A 16,288-nucleotide genomic window follows, 5' to 3' on the forward strand; every position below is an offset into this window, starting at 1 on the left:
CACGCACACACCGCAAATTCTGCGGCTCTTTCGACTCCTACTTGGCATCCTACTCCATCAAAACATTGGGGTTTCGGGGAAATTGTCAGGGCTAACGTATTGTTCCTTGGCTTTTTTTTTTTTCTCCATCCTGCAGAAAGCAAGAACTTAACAGCCGAACAACCGAGCTGGAATCCCTCGAGCAGCGCATAAGGGAGATGGAGGCCCGCCTCCGTCAGCGCGGCAGCCCTCCCAACAGCACCGGTCCCGCCGCCAACAGCTCAAGCCCGAGGCATGTGCGCTCGCCCATCAGCGGCGTGTTTGACGAGCCTGCCCAGAGCGCCAACGAGGGCGGCAACAAGCAACAGGACGACGAGGTCAGGCGTCACGAGTCGAGAGCTGGGGACAAGTACGCCGGATCCAGGCCCGGCACCGCCCGCGCCTCGAGGCAGGCTGTGCCCGGCGCCCTCCCGCCCACTCCAACCGAGTCAGAGGGTCAGTAAGAACATGGCCTTTCGATGATTTGATTCCCTCCTCGCACTCTCTGTCCTTTCCCCTTCAGTGCGGACTCTCTTTTTTTCCATCTCGGGCCTCTGTATTGTGATGCAAGCTGACATGGTTTATTGTGCTGCACGCCAAGCAGATGGTGACCGGGAGAGGGATCACGTTTAATTTTAAGAGATGAGCCCTTCTTTTTCTGGCCAAACCTTTACACAAACTCTACTTTTCCGAGTTTCAACTACACGGAGCTATTCCCCGCGAACGGTTTTACGACGAGAGCAAATATTGCGAGACTTTCAACCGGCAGATCAGACTAGAGCATAACACAACAATTGCCTGTCTGGGACGCATAGACTCTTGTTTTCCCCATTTTCCAATTGCATCTCAGTACGAAACACAAACCCAGCATAGCCTCTGCACCGACCCGTCAAACTTTGCAGTGGTGGGCCCCACCCCTGGTTGACAACAAGGCGGGAGTGGTGAATTTGCTTGTTTGTCTCGAATCAAAATCGCTTGGTTCTCTGCGCGGGAGAGACGCCTTGGAGTATCGCACTCTTATGAAAGTTGTTCAAACACCACATTCACATGGACTTTCAAAGGCTTGGTTCGATCTCTTTTTTCTTTTTGGTTTTGTTCCAGCCCCATATTTATTTTTCAGCATAGATCAGTCAGGCATAGTTGAGAGGCGAGTTGGGCTACCTTGGAATTGCAGGCAGCAAGGGAATTTTTTGTTTTGGATACCATTGTTTCTGAACGGCTGGAGCGTCGACTCTAGACCGGATTTGGGTTGAGGGAAGAGAGACTGATGGCGTTCTTGGTGTTAACTGCTTATCAGATCGGGCTTCTTGTTTTGTGTCCCTCTAATCTAGGGCCTTTGGTTTACAGTTTCAACTCTATTTACATTGCATTGTAATCATATCGTAGACACCGTTGTCGGAACATGGCTTGCGATAGATCACACTCTTGTTGTTATTGGCACGGGGTCTATCGTATGCCAGCTACCGGGTTACTTTTTTTACTCTGAATTGGAATTCAAATAGATTTCGGGCCATTCTCTGGGACTGGTTTGCAACTGAGCCCAAGTAGCTAACCAATCGACCCCGGATAGCTCTTTTTTTTTTTGTTCGATTATGAAACCAGTCGATTGATCTTGTCATCTCGGGTAACCTCGATGAGAAGTCTTGCAAGGCCAAAAGAAATGGGATATCATGTAGGATCATCGTCAAGTTACCATCGAACCGCTATTGGCGATCCCCCATAGCTGAAATGGCCGTAGTAAAAACTGCCCAGAGAGAGCTAAGCCCCAAGCTTCTTGTTCGCAAACCCAACCGTCTTGTTCTGCACGTCAAAAACGGCGTAGACGGCCTTGAGGAAAACGTCACCAAGGATGCCAAAGCCATACATCTCGACCGGCCACGGCTGGATGCCTCCGTAGCAGAGCTTCTCAGTGACGTTGGTGTACGCGATGTAGTGGCCCGGTATAGTGCCATTGAGGCCCGCGATTTGGAAGTTCCAACTGGGCAGGTTCTTCGTTTCGCTGCAAGGAAATGTGTAAGAATCATACCACTTGTTATACTCGGCCCCCGGCACCTGATCATAGTACAACTTGGTCAGATCCATGGGCAAAAGCATCAGCGTAGTGCCTGTATCAGCGATAAAGGACCAGGTTGACTGCAACAATTTGTCAGTGCCACCCACGTGGACACTGTTGATGTCGAACTGCCAGAACTTGGACGTCTTGTTCATTCGGGCCCAGTGAATTTCACCCTCGTAATCATCTTTGGGTACATGGCCAAACCGGAATCGACCAGTGTCCTGGTACCGGAGGTCGGCAGTGAATACAAATTCGTCAAGAACTGGCTCGAGTTTCTCGAGCAGTGTTGGTTGGCTAGGCATGACAGTGCTGGGATGGTTAGGACAGAGGCCCGCGAGACCCGACATGTTGACGTCGGTTACCATGGCCACCGATGCCAGCAAGGCCGTCTGAATCGTCATATTCTTGATTTCGACATCACCAATAGAGAGCGTGTCTTTCCATACATCACCACTTGCGTAGGTGCCATCGCCTGCCAGCCGGTCAGTGTCCGGTAGTGAGACGGTAACCAGCCAAAGTTGAACGACATTTGTCTTGGGTTTAAAGAATGGATGCGCCCTACCATATTCGATATACCAAGACGTGTTGGCCACATGCGATGATGTTTTGGAAACTTCTGGGGCGTAAAATTTCTGGTCTCCCTTGTGGCCCTCTCCGGTTGTTGAAGCATACATCCACCTATTTTGAACGCTGCAAGTCAGCAATGTTCATGACTTTGGGAGTAGTACCTTGTGAAACTACTTGCGTATCCGATGACCCTGTGTCGAGATTCATCCATACCATCTGGGCAGGTTCGCCGACCATTACGGGGCTGAGGTACTCGATGTCAAGCTCCTGTGGCCAAGAAGGGACCTCACCCGCTATACCCGTCCCATCGTCAGCAAGCTTCAATGGGGAAAAGAAAAACCGCGTCAAGGCTAGCCGGAAGCCCCGTGGACTTACTTGCATTGCCCGCATCAATATTGACCTTTTTCATCGCAGCCATGGTCTTGGCCAGGCCTTTGGGAATAGGGGCATGATACTTGGCGTGAGCAAAGGCGTACTCGGCAGGGCCATTGTGTCTGGCGTTGCGGTTATAAACCTGGTCAACGTGGAAGCGGCCTCCCGAGCCAGAGGGGCTTGGAGCTCCAAATGTAGAAATGGCCCATGTGGCGAACAGTAGCGCATGTTTCAACATAGCTGCGGATCTTTGGCCGCTCGCTTTTGAGGATACAAACGAGGGTGTTATGTGAGGATCCAGGATCAGGAGCGGGTCAAAAGGAGCAGCGGCAGGTGACGGATGGATTGGAATCACGATTTGAGAGATTGGAAGTGGTAGAGAGGTGGGATACGACGGACCGGAACTCTTAAGGAAAATAATCTGGCCAATGTGGTCAAATGACGCGCTTCTGTGTACCAAGACACCGAGTCTTGCCGTGCCTGGTTCCGGGATTTCAGTTTGTACTGGGAGACATGTACCTTCCGAGCCTGAAAAAACTAGATCATGTCCTGAGGTAACATATAGGCATGCTGCCTGCAAGTGGCTTCTTGGATCCATCCGGAACAACCATATTAGGTACTTACCTATGTAGGTAATGTAAAACGCTGGGCAGTCACTCTCGAGGTAGTACGTGATAATTATGGAAGAATGAATGTTATCCAAGGTCATTGTTCTCCGCCTGCACACTGGCCCTGCATTGCAAGTTCTCTGTGACACTTTTCCCATCTGTCTTGGACTAACAGTTTTCTGCGGGAAACCCGCTCCCCTCCCCTCCTTTGTGCCGGCCAGCTGCTCTCGCTTACTTGGCTGCAGTCCCGATCACTTTGTGAACCCAGCAAACAAAATCAAGCGTAGCGAGACTAGACGTCAACGGGGCCACAGCCAAGCCGTCAGTGAATGCAGGCATCCGGCAAACGACATGACATTTCCAACAGAGCAAGCATTCATGGCTCCCCATAGGCATATTTACAAAGACTGTACGCGAGCTCATAGATTCACTCCAAGCTAGGTATCTAGCCAAGGAAGCTTGGTTACCCGAGGTAGACGAGGTAGCGTAACCAAGGCACAGTACGTGATGACATGACCACCAAGCCACCACAGCAGCTTTGGTGTCATGTTTCACAAATATAGATAGCCTGCTTTTGTAGATACCTACCTACATTTCCTACCTCCCACATATCGCATCTCGCTAGCGTCTCGCCGCACTGAATGGCAGGGATCCACAGCATCCGTATTGTCTGGAAACATGGTCCCTCCGCGTTGTACATGAACAGTTCTTGTCTGCCAAGATGACGAATAAAGCAGTGCAGGGCTGACTGATATTGTCCTTGTTCATGGGGCACTATCTGCTTATTGTCTGCCGAATGTAAAAGCTGGAAAATAAACCATCTGCATCGACAATTGGACAAGGAGAGCATGTCAGAACATAACACAGGTAGCGACAACGTCTGGCTCTTGAATCTTTCCTTGTTCTACACGCTAAATTTGTATGTCGCCACCTGAAATCCACAACGTCTCAAGTCTCGCACGTGAATAGTCATTTCTCTATCCCCTTATGAGCACCTTCCCGAAAAATTATAACTCCTCGTGCTTGATCTTGGTGTCATCGCTCTTCTTCTCCGCCTTGCTGTTATCACCCTCTGTCTCGGGTGGCGCATACTGCTTCAGCAGCTCCTCCAGCTCCTCTTGCGTCGGCATTTTGCCGTCCTTGCCGAGCTCTATCTTGACAGGCTTGTCCGACTTCGCGCCACTCGCCTTCTTCTGCGTCTTCTTCTTCTTGGCAGCATCCTCCTCCTTCTTCCTCTTCTCAAAGTTCCTGACGCCCTTCATCGTCAAGTCCATACCGGCCTTGTCCAGCTTGGTCCGCCACGTGGTCAGTTCCTTGATAGTAAGGACTGGGTCGGCCGTCTCGGCAAGCTTGGACTGCTCCTTGAGCTTCTCATCGAGCCATGGGCCAATCTTGGCCTTGAGCTCCTCGAGCTCAGTGAGATCCTCGGGCGTGTACATGGGTGGGACTGGGCCACGCTCCTTTTTCAAATCCTCCATGCTAGGCTCTTTGTCCTTGTTTGCCTTGGCTTCATCATCCTCCAAGCCAGCAAACTCATCCTTGGGAGTTGCCTCAGGTGCGACAGACTCGGTGGTAGACGAAGAAGAGGCAGCCTCGGCCGACTTGAATGCATTGTACTCGGCGATGCTCTTCTTGATATTCTCGACAAACTCATCTGTCTGCTTCAGCGCATCCTGCAGTCCCTTGACAAGCTCGGGTCGCTTCTTATTTTCCTCGATTCTCTGTTGAATCGGGTCAACAATATCTGTCAATTCCTTGAGTTTCGTCTTGAGCTCAGCCTTGGAGGCATCGGCCCCATCACCGTAGATCCACTCGCTCGCAGCACTGCTAAGTGTTTCGAGCTTTGTCCGCTCCTCGGGCGTAGAGACCTTCACGAAGTCGTCATTCTCGAGGAGATCTCTAACTTTGTAGGTAAAGCCCTCGAGCTGGTTGAGAGCGTCCTCACGCTGGCGACGTGCCTGGTCAGAGGTCTCGAAAGCCTTCAGGCGGTCTTTGGATGCTTTGAGCTCTGCCTTGGAAAGCTCCGGAATACCGGCCTTGACAAGCTCAAATTGCACAGGAATCACAACGAGTTTCTTCTGGGGAATAATGGGCTCTGCTGATTCCGATGCCGATGCCGATCCGCTCGTAGTTGATGCCGAAGACTTGGCGGACTTGGAAGTCTTGGATGAAGTCGAGCTGGACGAGGATCCGTCCGCGCTCTCGCCACCGAGGGGCTTCTGATCCTCCTTTTTGCCAAAGCCAAAGAGGTTCTTGACCCCATCGACGACGCCCTTCTTTTCCTGAGTCTCAGTTTCGCATTGAACGGTGAGCTTAGTGACATCGACCTCGCCGTTCTCGCCGCTCAGTTTGACGCTGAGCTTGGACTGGACGTCGCTAGGCTCACACGAATACTTCTCCTTCAACTCGGCAACAGAAGCCGTCAGGTTTTTGGTAGTAAGTTTGGCGGTGGGGGCGTCGACGTCCGAACCTGTGGCAGGAGGAAGTTGCGGGACCTGCTGGTAGAATTCAATTTCGAAATCTTCCTTGTTCGGCAGTGTGATCTCCTTGGCCGGACCACCCAGATGCGACCTAGCGCTCCAGAGACGCTGTTGGGTTGGCTTGCCCTTGTGGTTGTTGTACTTGATACCGGAAGCGTAAGAGACACCGTCCGAGACCCTGATCTCCTTGACACGGAAGCTGGGACTGATCTCAGCTGCCCTGAAGCCGGCACCGAAGACGGCGGCCTCATCGGCGTTGACGTTGGCGCGAAGCTTGTCGGCCCCGAAAAGCTTCTCCAGCTCCTGTTGGACGAACGGGGTGCGCGTAGCGCCACCAGCCAGGATTACCGAGTCGAGGTCCGCAATATCAATGCCAGCGGTCTCCAGGGCAGACTTTACAGCCACAGATACGCGGCCAACGTGATCTTCAGCCATCTTCTCAAAATCAACCCGTTCGATCTTGTACTTGAAGTCGACATCCTCATAGAGTCCCTCAAAGCTTGCGCCAGTGTTGGAGTTGGCGCTCAGAACATGTCTTATACGCTCGGCCTCCTTGGTGAGCTTCGAGATGGCGCGCCCGTGAGCCTTGACGCCTTGGGTCGTGACCGAGGCCTTTTTAGCTGCCGGCGACTCGGCGAACTTGGCAATCATGTCATCAACGATCAGGTAGTTCAGAGCGTCGCCACCCAGGGTGCGATCCCAACCACTGCCCATGACCTGAACTTCCTGGACCGTCTTGTTGAGCTTGCCAATGTCTTTGACTTGCCGGCTCTGCATCTTGAGGACCGTGGCGGTGGTGGATCCGGCGCCCATGTCGAAAACCATATGGTGCTCTGCCTTACCTCCCTGGTTGATGTTCGGGAAGGTTCTGCTGGTAGCATAGTGAAGCCCGACGGCAAGACCATCGCTGATGAGCGAGAGGACTCGAAGGCCAGCGAGCTCCGCAGCGGTCTCGGTGGCGCGTCTCTCCTCGATTGTATAGAAGGGCGGAACCGTAATGACAGCGGAACGAACGGCTGAACCGGCCATCTCCTCTGCGTTTTTTTGTACACTCTGGAGTTGCATAGCCAGAAGCTCCTCAACCATCCAAGCTTCCTCGTCGGGGCTGAAAGCACCCGCGCTCTTGAAAGTGGCCGTCTTCCGCCGGTTGTGCGAGCTGAGCTGCAGTGCAGGGTGGCGGGCGGCGTACTCCAGGACGACCGAGGTATCGGTGGGTAGGCCCAGAAGGGCTTTCAGGTTCGGGTAGACATCGCCAGGGAAGCGAGGGGCGAGGGCCATGGCGTCGGAGCCATAGGCACGCTCGGGGTATTCTCCTGCCTTTGGTCCATTTTGTGGTGGCTTGAAGGCGACGGCCGATATCTCTTTGCGCCGCGAATCCTTGGTCAAGACGATGTCGAGGGGGATACCTGGCTTTACAAGTGAAGCCTTGAGGTACTCGGTGCCCAGGTCAATGCCTATAACGGCCGAGATGGCGAGGACGTTAGAGGAGAATAGGAACAAAGAACAAAGTAGCTTTATAAGAGGCGACATGGCTAGTTTCGCCATGGCGCCGGCACCCGTCGCGGGATAGGTTGCTATGCTCGGCCGTCTGTGCTGTCCTCGAGGTCGTTCAAAGTTGGAGGCAATAGGTATGTAGGTATGTACGTAGTTAGGTTTTGTATGCCACCTTAAAATTGGTGGTTAGGTACCAAGGTAGGCGGGTAGGTTTCGGGATAGGCTAGGTAGGTACAAGCCAAAGAAAGTGGCTGCTGGCCTCATAGATCATGTAACTGCAACGTGGGGTATATCGTCATGAAGAAGGGAAGAAGAAAGGAACGAACTCTCAAGATACAGGAAAGCACAGCGTCATATATCACGACAAAAATCGGGTTGTGATGTGGCCTCTAGGAGAAGGATAGGGAATTTTAAAAGAAAACCCAATACAGCGCGCAAACGGATATATCTGGCTTTGGTCGCTCCAACCTTTTGATAGCTCACCCACACCCACTTTGGGAAGAGGACACTTGTAGCCAAAATAGGTCGCGCACTGCCTGCCTTAACTCACTCAATCAACCATCTGATTGGTCGAATTCATCGATCTGCCATTTCGGCCCCACATTATGTCACTGCATGGTCGTCGCCCTGCCCCTTGCATTGCCCACCGCTGAGACTGGGCGTTTTAGTCACTTTTTACGAGATAGAACCTGGGGGATCCTGCTCGAAGCTGCACGCCACTTGTTGTCGGCAACCAATACCTGCCCGACCACAAGAGCGGCCCGCCACAAAACTAAGGTGCAAACGGCAACGGAATTTGGCTACCCAAGATATAGTTCATAGTTCAAGTTGCATTCGAGACCGAAACATAGGTGAACACAAGGAACTATATCCAGCTTAATCAATGCTTCCTTGAGGTATCATTACAACAATTAACTATCAAACAAACCCACCACAAAGAAGGGCTTGGACGCGGCAATACGCCCACATCATTTCTATGAAATTGGATGAACGGCATTGTGATTTGCATATGTAACAGTAGGCGAAGTGTAAGAAGGATTGGGGTGTGTGATGCCAAGAGTATGGTTATGCAAGATGGATTTGAAGGAAATGAGTTGACTGATATACCCTCTGATCAGGACTGACTTGCGAGGTAGTTGGCAGCCTATTGCACGATAGTTAGTCAAAATCAATTGCATGAGATATGATACCTGAAATTGACAGAATTTAGACACTCACCCGCTCGAGGTTGTAATCATATTTCTCGAGTGCGGCCACGGCATCTTTACGAGAATATCCCATGCTGGTCAGGTTCTTGAGGATTGGATCATCATGCACTCCTTCCTCAGACAACAGCCGGTTCACATCAGCTGGCCGTGATGACGCGGCAGTAGATGACTTTGCCGGCGTTGAATTCTCTGTTGCGGCCGGGGCTACAGCGCCGGTATTGCCAGCGGCCGGTCCGTCAAGATCAGCAAAGAGAGCATCCCAGTCATGGTTGTCATTTCCAGTGCTAGCATCACCAGCTGCTCCTGAAGCCGAAACTTTAGCCGGAGCCGCCGGACCCGTCGAGGCTGGTTGCGCACTTGAGCTACCAAGTGAAGCGCTGCTTCCGCTCACAAAGTCAAAGCTGCTTGTCTCAGCTCCCAGGTTTGGCGCTCCAGTACCAGTAGTGGGATCCTTGGAGACATCGCTCTTGGTTGCGTGACTCCTTGGGGGCGACGAGTCGTCAAAGACGGGATTGAAGTCTTCCAAAGCCGAGCGAGAAATGTTGGCAAAGTCTTCATCGGCTGCCGAGCCCTCTTGGGCGTCTTCCAAGCCCTCAAAGTCGTCGTCAAGATCGTCAAAAGACTTTTTTTCCGGTAGAGGCGGCGGAGCAGTGGGTGGCGGTCCGCTTGGCCCTGCTGAGCTCAGGGGACGTGTAGCTGTAGGAACGGTGGCAGAGGCCGCGTTACCCGAAGTGGGTGGCATCGCCGTGTTCACAGAAGTAGATGAAGTAGCGGCAGCCGGTGTCGTTGCAACGTTGCTGTAAATCCACACAGCGTCAGCACATTCTACTTTAACACAGCTATCTCATGGATCACCGAGGCAAAGACAAGTCTGAAATGCAAATACACACGCTATGGGCTATAGCAGCGAATCGTACCTCGAAGCGCCATCAGCCCCTGAAGGTGCAGTGGATGGGGATGTCGGTTTGGTGTCCTTGGAGGAGGCAACGTCAGTCGTATTCGTTTCCGTTGTGGGTTTCGGAGACGTTGGCGCGAAGTCATCATCGAATCCATCTCTATCACTTTCAGACTCGGAATCGTCATCACGTTCCAGCTCCGAGATGGGCGGAAATTCGGCGGCGAAAGCAGCCATCGTCGATTCTTTCTTTTCAGCTCCACCAGTAGACGAAGATGGCATGTCAAATGCGGATGCTCCTCCTGCCGCTGGCTTCGTGTGTGCATTCTTGAAGCTTGCGAAAGCAGACTCGAAATCGTCCTTAGCCTTGGCCTGATCGACCGAGGAAAAGGGGTCCCCGACGCTGTCGGAGTGCGAGTGAATGGCCGCACGAGGAGTTGGTGAGGTGGTGCCAGCAGCATCGCCCTGTATCTTGTCAGCACTGCCAGAACCACAAAAAGCAGTCATCATGTAGCTATTACTTAGTACTCACATGAGATCCTGAAGCCGCACTGAGACCCGTGTTAGTGGGCTGCAGCGGGGCAGTCGGCTGTTTCTGGGCAGACTCAGATGGCGGCATATCTGCCTGGCCCATCCTGCTCGCAGGCGGGGATACCTGACGGGATGATGATAAAGACTCTGACTCTCCGAATGGAAGGAAGCTGGAATTGATCTGCCGGGACTCAGGCGGCGCAGGGGGTTCGCCCGTCGTCAGTGTGGGTTGTCGACTCAGGTTAGGGGTATTTGAGGTGGCAGGTGTAGCAAAAGAGGTCGCACTGCCAGTAGAAGCGCCCGTGTTCTGTGCTGCCAGGAAGGCGGTAGTGGGTGGTGGGGTGTTGGATGCGGAGCCGAACGATGGGCCAAAGACATCATCGAACGACTTGTCGTTGCTCGATGGCTTCGCAGGTGGTGACGCAAAGGCACCCATGATGTCTGTGCTCCCGGTTCTCCTGAAAAAAGGGTTGTTGACAGTCGACGTCGAGGCAGCAGGGCTAGCCACCTGGGCGGCAGAGCCGGTGTTTTGTCTGCTCAGTTCTCCTGTTCCCTTAGACAAGTCATCCATCTCCGACTTGAGCTTGTCACGCTCCGACTCGTTGGTGGCCAGCTGCTTTTTGTTAATGGCAACCAATCCTTTCTGCTGTCGTGCCTCCAGCTTGAGCTTCTCAATCTGCGGCTTTAGCTGGGCCACCTCTGCATTGACGGCCCGAATGCGCTCCTTCAAGGCGGTATTCTCCTGTTGATCGGCTTGCAGCGCAGTAGCAACCTGGCGATGCTGGTTCTGAAGGTCTTGATATGTGCCTTCAAGCATGGCCATCTCCGTCTGCAGTTTCTTGGTCTCATTCCGAGAGGCATTGAGCTGATCCTCTAGCGCCCGTACATCCTTTGCTTCCTTCTCGTACAGGGCACGCAGTTGTGCGAGGCGCTGCTCAAAGTTCTTCTTTTGCGCAGCCGACTGATTCAGTTCATTCTGCGTAGTTGTGCGCTGGCCTTGAACCTCCTGTGTATGTTTGCTCAAGGAGCTAATCTGATTCGACAAGTTTGCAAGCTCAGCCGAGTCGTTGCTAACATTCTTGCTGCCTTCATCATTATCGCCCAGCAGGTCGTCATCAAAAGTCCCGGGATGCTGCGGCCGTTGTGCTGGAGCTGCTTTGGGAAACGCGCCGGCGGAGCTATTGGAGGCGCCCGTTGTTTGTGCGGTGAGCGTGCGACCGAACGAGGAGGACGGGACAAATGGAGCAAAGGTGGGAACAGTGGGGGACTGTTTGGCAGGTGATGCAGATGCCGGGCTTGCGTTGCTCCCAAAAGGATCGTTGGAGCCTCCTGTTGTGATCGGTTTCTGTACAGGTGCAGCTGGCGCGGAAGGGGTGTCCAGGCCGAAGAGATCATCCAAAGCGGACTTGGGCTGGGCAGGCGGCGGGGGTGGTTGAGCAGGCGCATCAAAAGCTGAGTGGGCTGCATTAGCTGTAGGCGGTCTGACCTGACCTCGCATGCTGGGTGGGATAAGATTGGGAGGAAGAGTAGCTGGTAGCGTGTTGGCACCGTTGCGGTTGGTGCGCTGTTGTCGGATAAGGTACATGGCAATTGCAAACTCATCGCGTGTGAGCCTGCCAGCTGAGTTAATATCGGCAAGATCCCAAATCTGTGCAAGCGTGTCCTCTGGTAGGTTGGACTGGCTGAAGAAAGGTACAGCTTCCTCTCCGGTGATGAACCCTTTGTTGCCCGCATCAAGCTTGGCATACTCCTGATCGAACCGACTCTTGTCTGCTGGGGTTATGAGCCAGTCGCCTCCAGGTGCTGTCTGTGACCTTCCAAGAGGGCTCCCCGTCCTCATCTGGGACTGCCCACTCAACTGCCTGGGAATCGCGGGAATGGGAGGCACCCCTGAAGTAGGGCTTCTTTGGCCCGGAATTCCGGTCGGGCGGCGAGTTGCAGCCTCATAGAGACCAGCGGGTACAACGCTCGGCAATCCACGTAGGTGGCCCTGCTTGGTAGAGGCCAGGAGATGCATGGCGATGATGAACTCGGTCTGCACCAGTGCGCCCCGCTGTTCTGTATCGGCTAGCTGCCATATGCGTCCGAGAACCTCGGTAGGCAGGCCAGATCTTTCAAAGATCTGGCGCGCCGAGTCACCCGGGAGCATATTTCCGGGGGCTAAGTTCTGCTGCTCGAAAAGACCCGCATATTGGGCGGCCTTTTCGGGTGTCAAGGGCGGGATTCGGACACCGGTGCCCTGGGCCTGAAGAGGCATCGCAGTCGGTCCAGGACCAGACCCGCTGGTTTGGGGTGCCAGGCCTGGTATGTTGATGCCATCGAATCGAGGCAGAGGCCCAGGCTGCAAAGCGACATCGGGCGTGGGCTCGCGGCCAGCCTGCGCATGACCGATCAGACGTAGGACGATGCCAAAGCCAGCCGGGGTAAGAAAGCCTCTGTTTTCTTGATCCGCTATCTGCCAGATCTGTGTGTTGGATATCAGGAGGTTAGCGACCGACAAGCTCGACGACTGTGGTTGTTTTGCAACGTCATTATCGCCTCGATGGGCGCATTCCTACTGACCTCTCCGAGAACACGAGACTCAAGCCTAGTCTTGTCGAAGAATTTGACTGCAACATCGCCGGTTACGACACCCACCCCGTCGGTGTCGGCCTGTCGGAACAACTGTCCGTAGTATCGTTTCTCGTCTGGTGTCAGGTTTAAGTTTGGCGCACCTGTAAAGATTTCAATCACGACCAAAAGTCAGCTTTGTTTAGGAGCAAAGTATCATGTGTCCCATTTCTCACCTGCTTCGGCGCCAGACTCTGCCATGTTGACGGTTTATGCAGTCGAGCCTTAGGCGTTGACCGAGCGAAACGGAACGTGCAAGGTTAGGCTCGGCTCGGCACAGATGGAACGAGGCGTTCTCGGGTAGCAAGGAGCTTGCTATCTGTTTTCGTTGATAAGCAGTTGAACGGCACACTCTCTGCGCTTGGGCGAATACGAAACGAATAATCGGGCCACGAGAAGTGGCTGAGGAATGCAGTAGACAGTCTGTAAAGTAGATTATTAGGAGTTTGAGACTTTGGCGTGCAATCTCCAAAGTGGGATGAGATGGCTGGGGAAGACAAGGACGTTGCTGGGAGGAAACAGCATGATGGTGGACCGGGGAATCCGCCTATGAAGTTGCTTGACCAATTCGGCACCCTTGTAAATTCAGACCTTACGTAGTACGCAGTAGGTATCCCAGGTACCGTACTGTAGAATCAGACGCGTGGAGGCCGGCCGATGCGGGTGGGAAGTTGATTAGCTAGTTGTGGCTTAGTTTAGTAGCAGCCCCCCTAGCACGGCTCCACCGTCCAATCAACATCAACGTAGCAAACATCAAACGAATGCCTACCCATGCACACATGGCTTGACAGGCAACCGTCTGTTACCTCTACAATTCAGGTCCTGACGCACCTTACCCATAGGACAGGTACCGGAATAATCTGTATACAACAGCATGGGACGATCACGAAAATCTCATGACGGTGGATTTGAAAACAATATGGCCAACCCCGATAGGTATTCGTATTAAAAGGAACTATTATGTTTCACCAAACCAAATGAAATATGACACCTCTTCGCAAGGGACGACGGCCTCCGACATCCTGAAGACTTGTTAAAGACCCTGCAGGAGTGGTGAGGAGTGTTTGTCTCCGAAGAATTAGACTTGACATTTGCTGTATCAAAAGGGTATGCTGGCCTCTTTGGCAGGTGGCATCCATCCAGTACATCTAGAGTCCTGAACGTTGACCCCGTGCCTTTGTAACAGAAGTATGAACAAAACGGGGCTAGCGCTTGTCTAGTACTCCGCCTCAATGCCCTCCTCATCACCAAGAGAGTCTGTAGCAACCTCCTCGTAGTCGCGCTCGAGAGCAGCGAGATCCTCACGAGCCTCAGAGAACTCACCCTCCTCCATGCCCTCACCCACATACCAGTGGACAAACGCACGCTTCGAGTACATGAGGTCAAACTTGTTGGACAAGGCTGACCAGGCATCGGCGATGGCGGTCGTGTTGGAGAGAACGCAGCTGTGTACAAAAGACAAGGTTGTCAGCAAAATCCGGCGGACATCACAACAAACACCGAGCGTTCAACTTACACAGCGCGGTTGACCTTGGCAAGATCACCGTTGGGGACCTGTTGAGGAGGCTCGAAGCAGATACCAAGCTTGAAGCCAGTAGGGCACCAGTCGACGAACTGGATGCTACGCTTGGTCTTCAGCATGGCAACAGCCGCATGTGCGTCCTTGGGAACAACGTCACCACGGAACAGCAAGCACGTGGCCATGTACTTTCCGTTGCGAGGATCACATTTGACCATCTGGTTGTTTGGCTCGAAACAAGACATAGTGATCTCTTGAACCGAGTTGGCCTCGTGAGCAGCACGAGCAGCCGAGACAATCGGGGAATAGGCGACCAGGGGGAAGTGGATGCGGGGGTAAGGCACCAGGTTGGTCTGGAACTCGTTCAGGTCGACGTTGAGGGAGCCGTCAAACCGGAGCGAGGCGGTGATAGAGGAAACGACTGTTCATCGCATAGTTCATTAGCATCCAAAGCATGCAAGCTCGAGGTATCCGCCGTGAAATCTTACCCTGAGCGATCAAGCGGTTCAGGTTCTCATAGTTGGGCCTCTCAAGACCGAGGCTTCGGCGGCAAATATCGTAAATGGCCTCGTTGTCAACCATGAAAGAGCAGTCGGAGTGCTCCAGTGTGGTGTGGGTAGTAAGGATTGAGTTGTAAGGCTCAACGACGGAGGTGGCGGTCTGGGGAGCCGGGTAGACGCAGAACTCCAGCTTGCTCTTCTTTCCATAGTCGACCGATAGACGCTCCATAAGGAGGGAGCCAAAGCCAGATCCGGTACCACCACCGAACGAGTGGAAGACCAAGAAGCCCTGGAGACCAGAGCAGCTATCGGCAACGCGGCGAACCTTATCCAGCACCTGGTCGATCAACTCCTTGCCCACGGTGTAGTGACCACGGGCGTAGTTGTTGGACGCGTCCTCCTTGCCGGTAATCATCTGCTCGGGGTGGAATAGGCTGCGGTAGGTACCGGTGCGGACCTCGTCGACGACATTGGGCTCCAAATCACAGTAGATGGTACGCGGGACATACTTGCCCTGGCCTATATTTGCATGTGCAGCCTAATTAGTACATGTGAGGGAAGAGTGGAAGGATATTGAAGCCGTGAAATATGTTTCTGCCGGCCAGTGCAAAATATAACGAATGTGTCGTACCAGTCTCGGAGAAGAAGGTGCTGAAACCGTGGTCGGGATCAGCGGCCTTGCGCTCATCGGTGAGGAAACCATCGGGCTAAAGGAGAAACCAAGATGTTAGCATGGGGGAGCATAGCTTTGTTCCATGGTTTATCAGCTTACCTTGATACCGTGCTCGAGGCAGTAAAGCTATCGTCGGGTTTTATGTCAGCCATCAAAGTTCGGACTGCCAAGGTTGCGTTGCTGCTTTCAGGCGCTGTGATGCTCCGGCAACAAGGCTCCGGATGTGTTCCTGTCGTATGTGTGTGCTCACCTCCCAGCAAGAGTTGGCAATCTGGCAACCAGCCTGACCGACTATATTCGAAGCAGGCAACGTTAGTTCATGTTATGCTGACTGGATTGCCGGAGTGGCGTGTTCGGAGTCGATGCGGTGAAGAGTCTTGTGAGTTTTGTTGGAGACGCGCTTACCGTTGATGCTGATAATCTCGCGCATCTTGACGGCGTTTTACTTTTGGACGTCGAAATTTACAAGCACTCCTCGAGTTGAATCTCCTATGGCGAAAGATCTGTTTTTGCAAAAAAGCCTCGAGAGCAAGCAAGAAAAAAGGAACACAAACCGAGGCAAATTGTCCAGTTGGCGTAGTAATTACTTTAGGAGTTAGAGAAATTGCCCCCGGTCGACAACAAACGAATACCAAAAGTTGTGGTGGGGGAACGGAATTTGCGTTGGACGTCAAAGGGACTTGGGATTGGTCGACAGGGTCGTTATGGCCTGTAGCAATAAACAAAGAGACCCACCCGGACCGACAGGGGCCTAGGT

At 53.1% G+C, this 16,288-nt stretch overlaps 5 protein-coding genes across 5 annotated transcripts in view; 1 reads left to right on the plus strand and 4 right to left on the minus strand.

The window, feature by feature from the left end:
- The window catches only part of PpBr36_07132 (uncharacterized protein), a gene marked incomplete at both ends in the record, with an annotated part of 1,127 nt that extends 476 nt beyond the window's left edge, over nt 1–651 (plus strand). The window contains 2 exons of the mRNA XM_029894270.1: nt 137–474; nt 620–651. Coding sequence (XP_029748378.1) covers nt 137–474; nt 620–651 — 370 coding nt within the window. The remainder of the gene's footprint in view (nt 1–136; nt 475–619) is intronic.
- Nucleotides 652–1,776: 1,125 nt separating this feature from the next.
- On the minus strand, nt 1,777–3,251 carry PpBr36_07133 (uncharacterized protein; the record flags this gene model as incomplete). Its single annotated transcript, XM_029894271.1, has 3 exons — nt 1,777–2,752; nt 2,832–2,934; nt 3,017–3,251. The coding sequence occupies 3 exons, from the start codon at nt 3,249–3,251 to the stop codon at nt 1,777–1,779; spliced, it is 1,314 nt and encodes a 437-aa protein (XP_029748377.1).
- Nucleotides 3,252–4,628: 1,377 nt separating this feature from the next.
- On the minus strand, nt 4,629–7,646 carry PpBr36_07134 (uncharacterized protein; the record flags this gene model as incomplete). The annotated part of the gene is made up of 1 exon (XM_029894272.1): nt 4,629–7,646. One exon carries the CDS (start codon nt 7,644–7,646, stop codon nt 4,629–4,631), a length of 3,018 nt encoding a protein of 1,005 aa, XP_029748383.1.
- A 1,063-nt stretch (nt 7,647–8,709) lies between these two features.
- Nucleotides 8,710–13,040, minus strand: PpBr36_07135 (uncharacterized protein; the record flags this gene model as incomplete). The annotated part of the gene is made up of 6 exons (XM_029894273.1): nt 8,710–8,739; nt 8,814–9,600; nt 9,721–10,163; nt 10,231–12,693; nt 12,792–12,943; nt 13,016–13,040. The coding sequence occupies 6 exons, from the start codon at nt 13,038–13,040 to the stop codon at nt 8,710–8,712; spliced, it is 3,900 nt and encodes a 1,299-aa protein (XP_029748382.1).
- A 1,015-nt stretch (nt 13,041–14,055) lies between these two features.
- Nucleotides 14,056–15,961, minus strand: PpBr36_07136 (uncharacterized protein; the record flags this gene model as incomplete). The annotated part of the gene is made up of 7 exons (XM_029894274.1): nt 14,056–14,284; nt 14,356–14,779; nt 14,847–15,377; nt 15,490–15,565; nt 15,631–15,657; nt 15,782–15,822; nt 15,937–15,961. The coding sequence occupies 7 exons, from the start codon at nt 15,959–15,961 to the stop codon at nt 14,056–14,058; spliced, it is 1,353 nt and encodes a 450-aa protein (XP_029748381.1).
- Nucleotides 15,962–16,288: the final 327 nt, after the last annotated feature.

This window comes from Pyricularia pennisetigena, chromosome 1 (assembly GCF_004337985.1).
Source record: "Pyricularia pennisetigena strain Br36 chromosome 1, whole genome shotgun sequence".
Taxonomy (NCBI): Eukaryota; Fungi; Ascomycota; class Sordariomycetes; order Magnaporthales; family Pyriculariaceae; genus Pyricularia; species Pyricularia pennisetigena.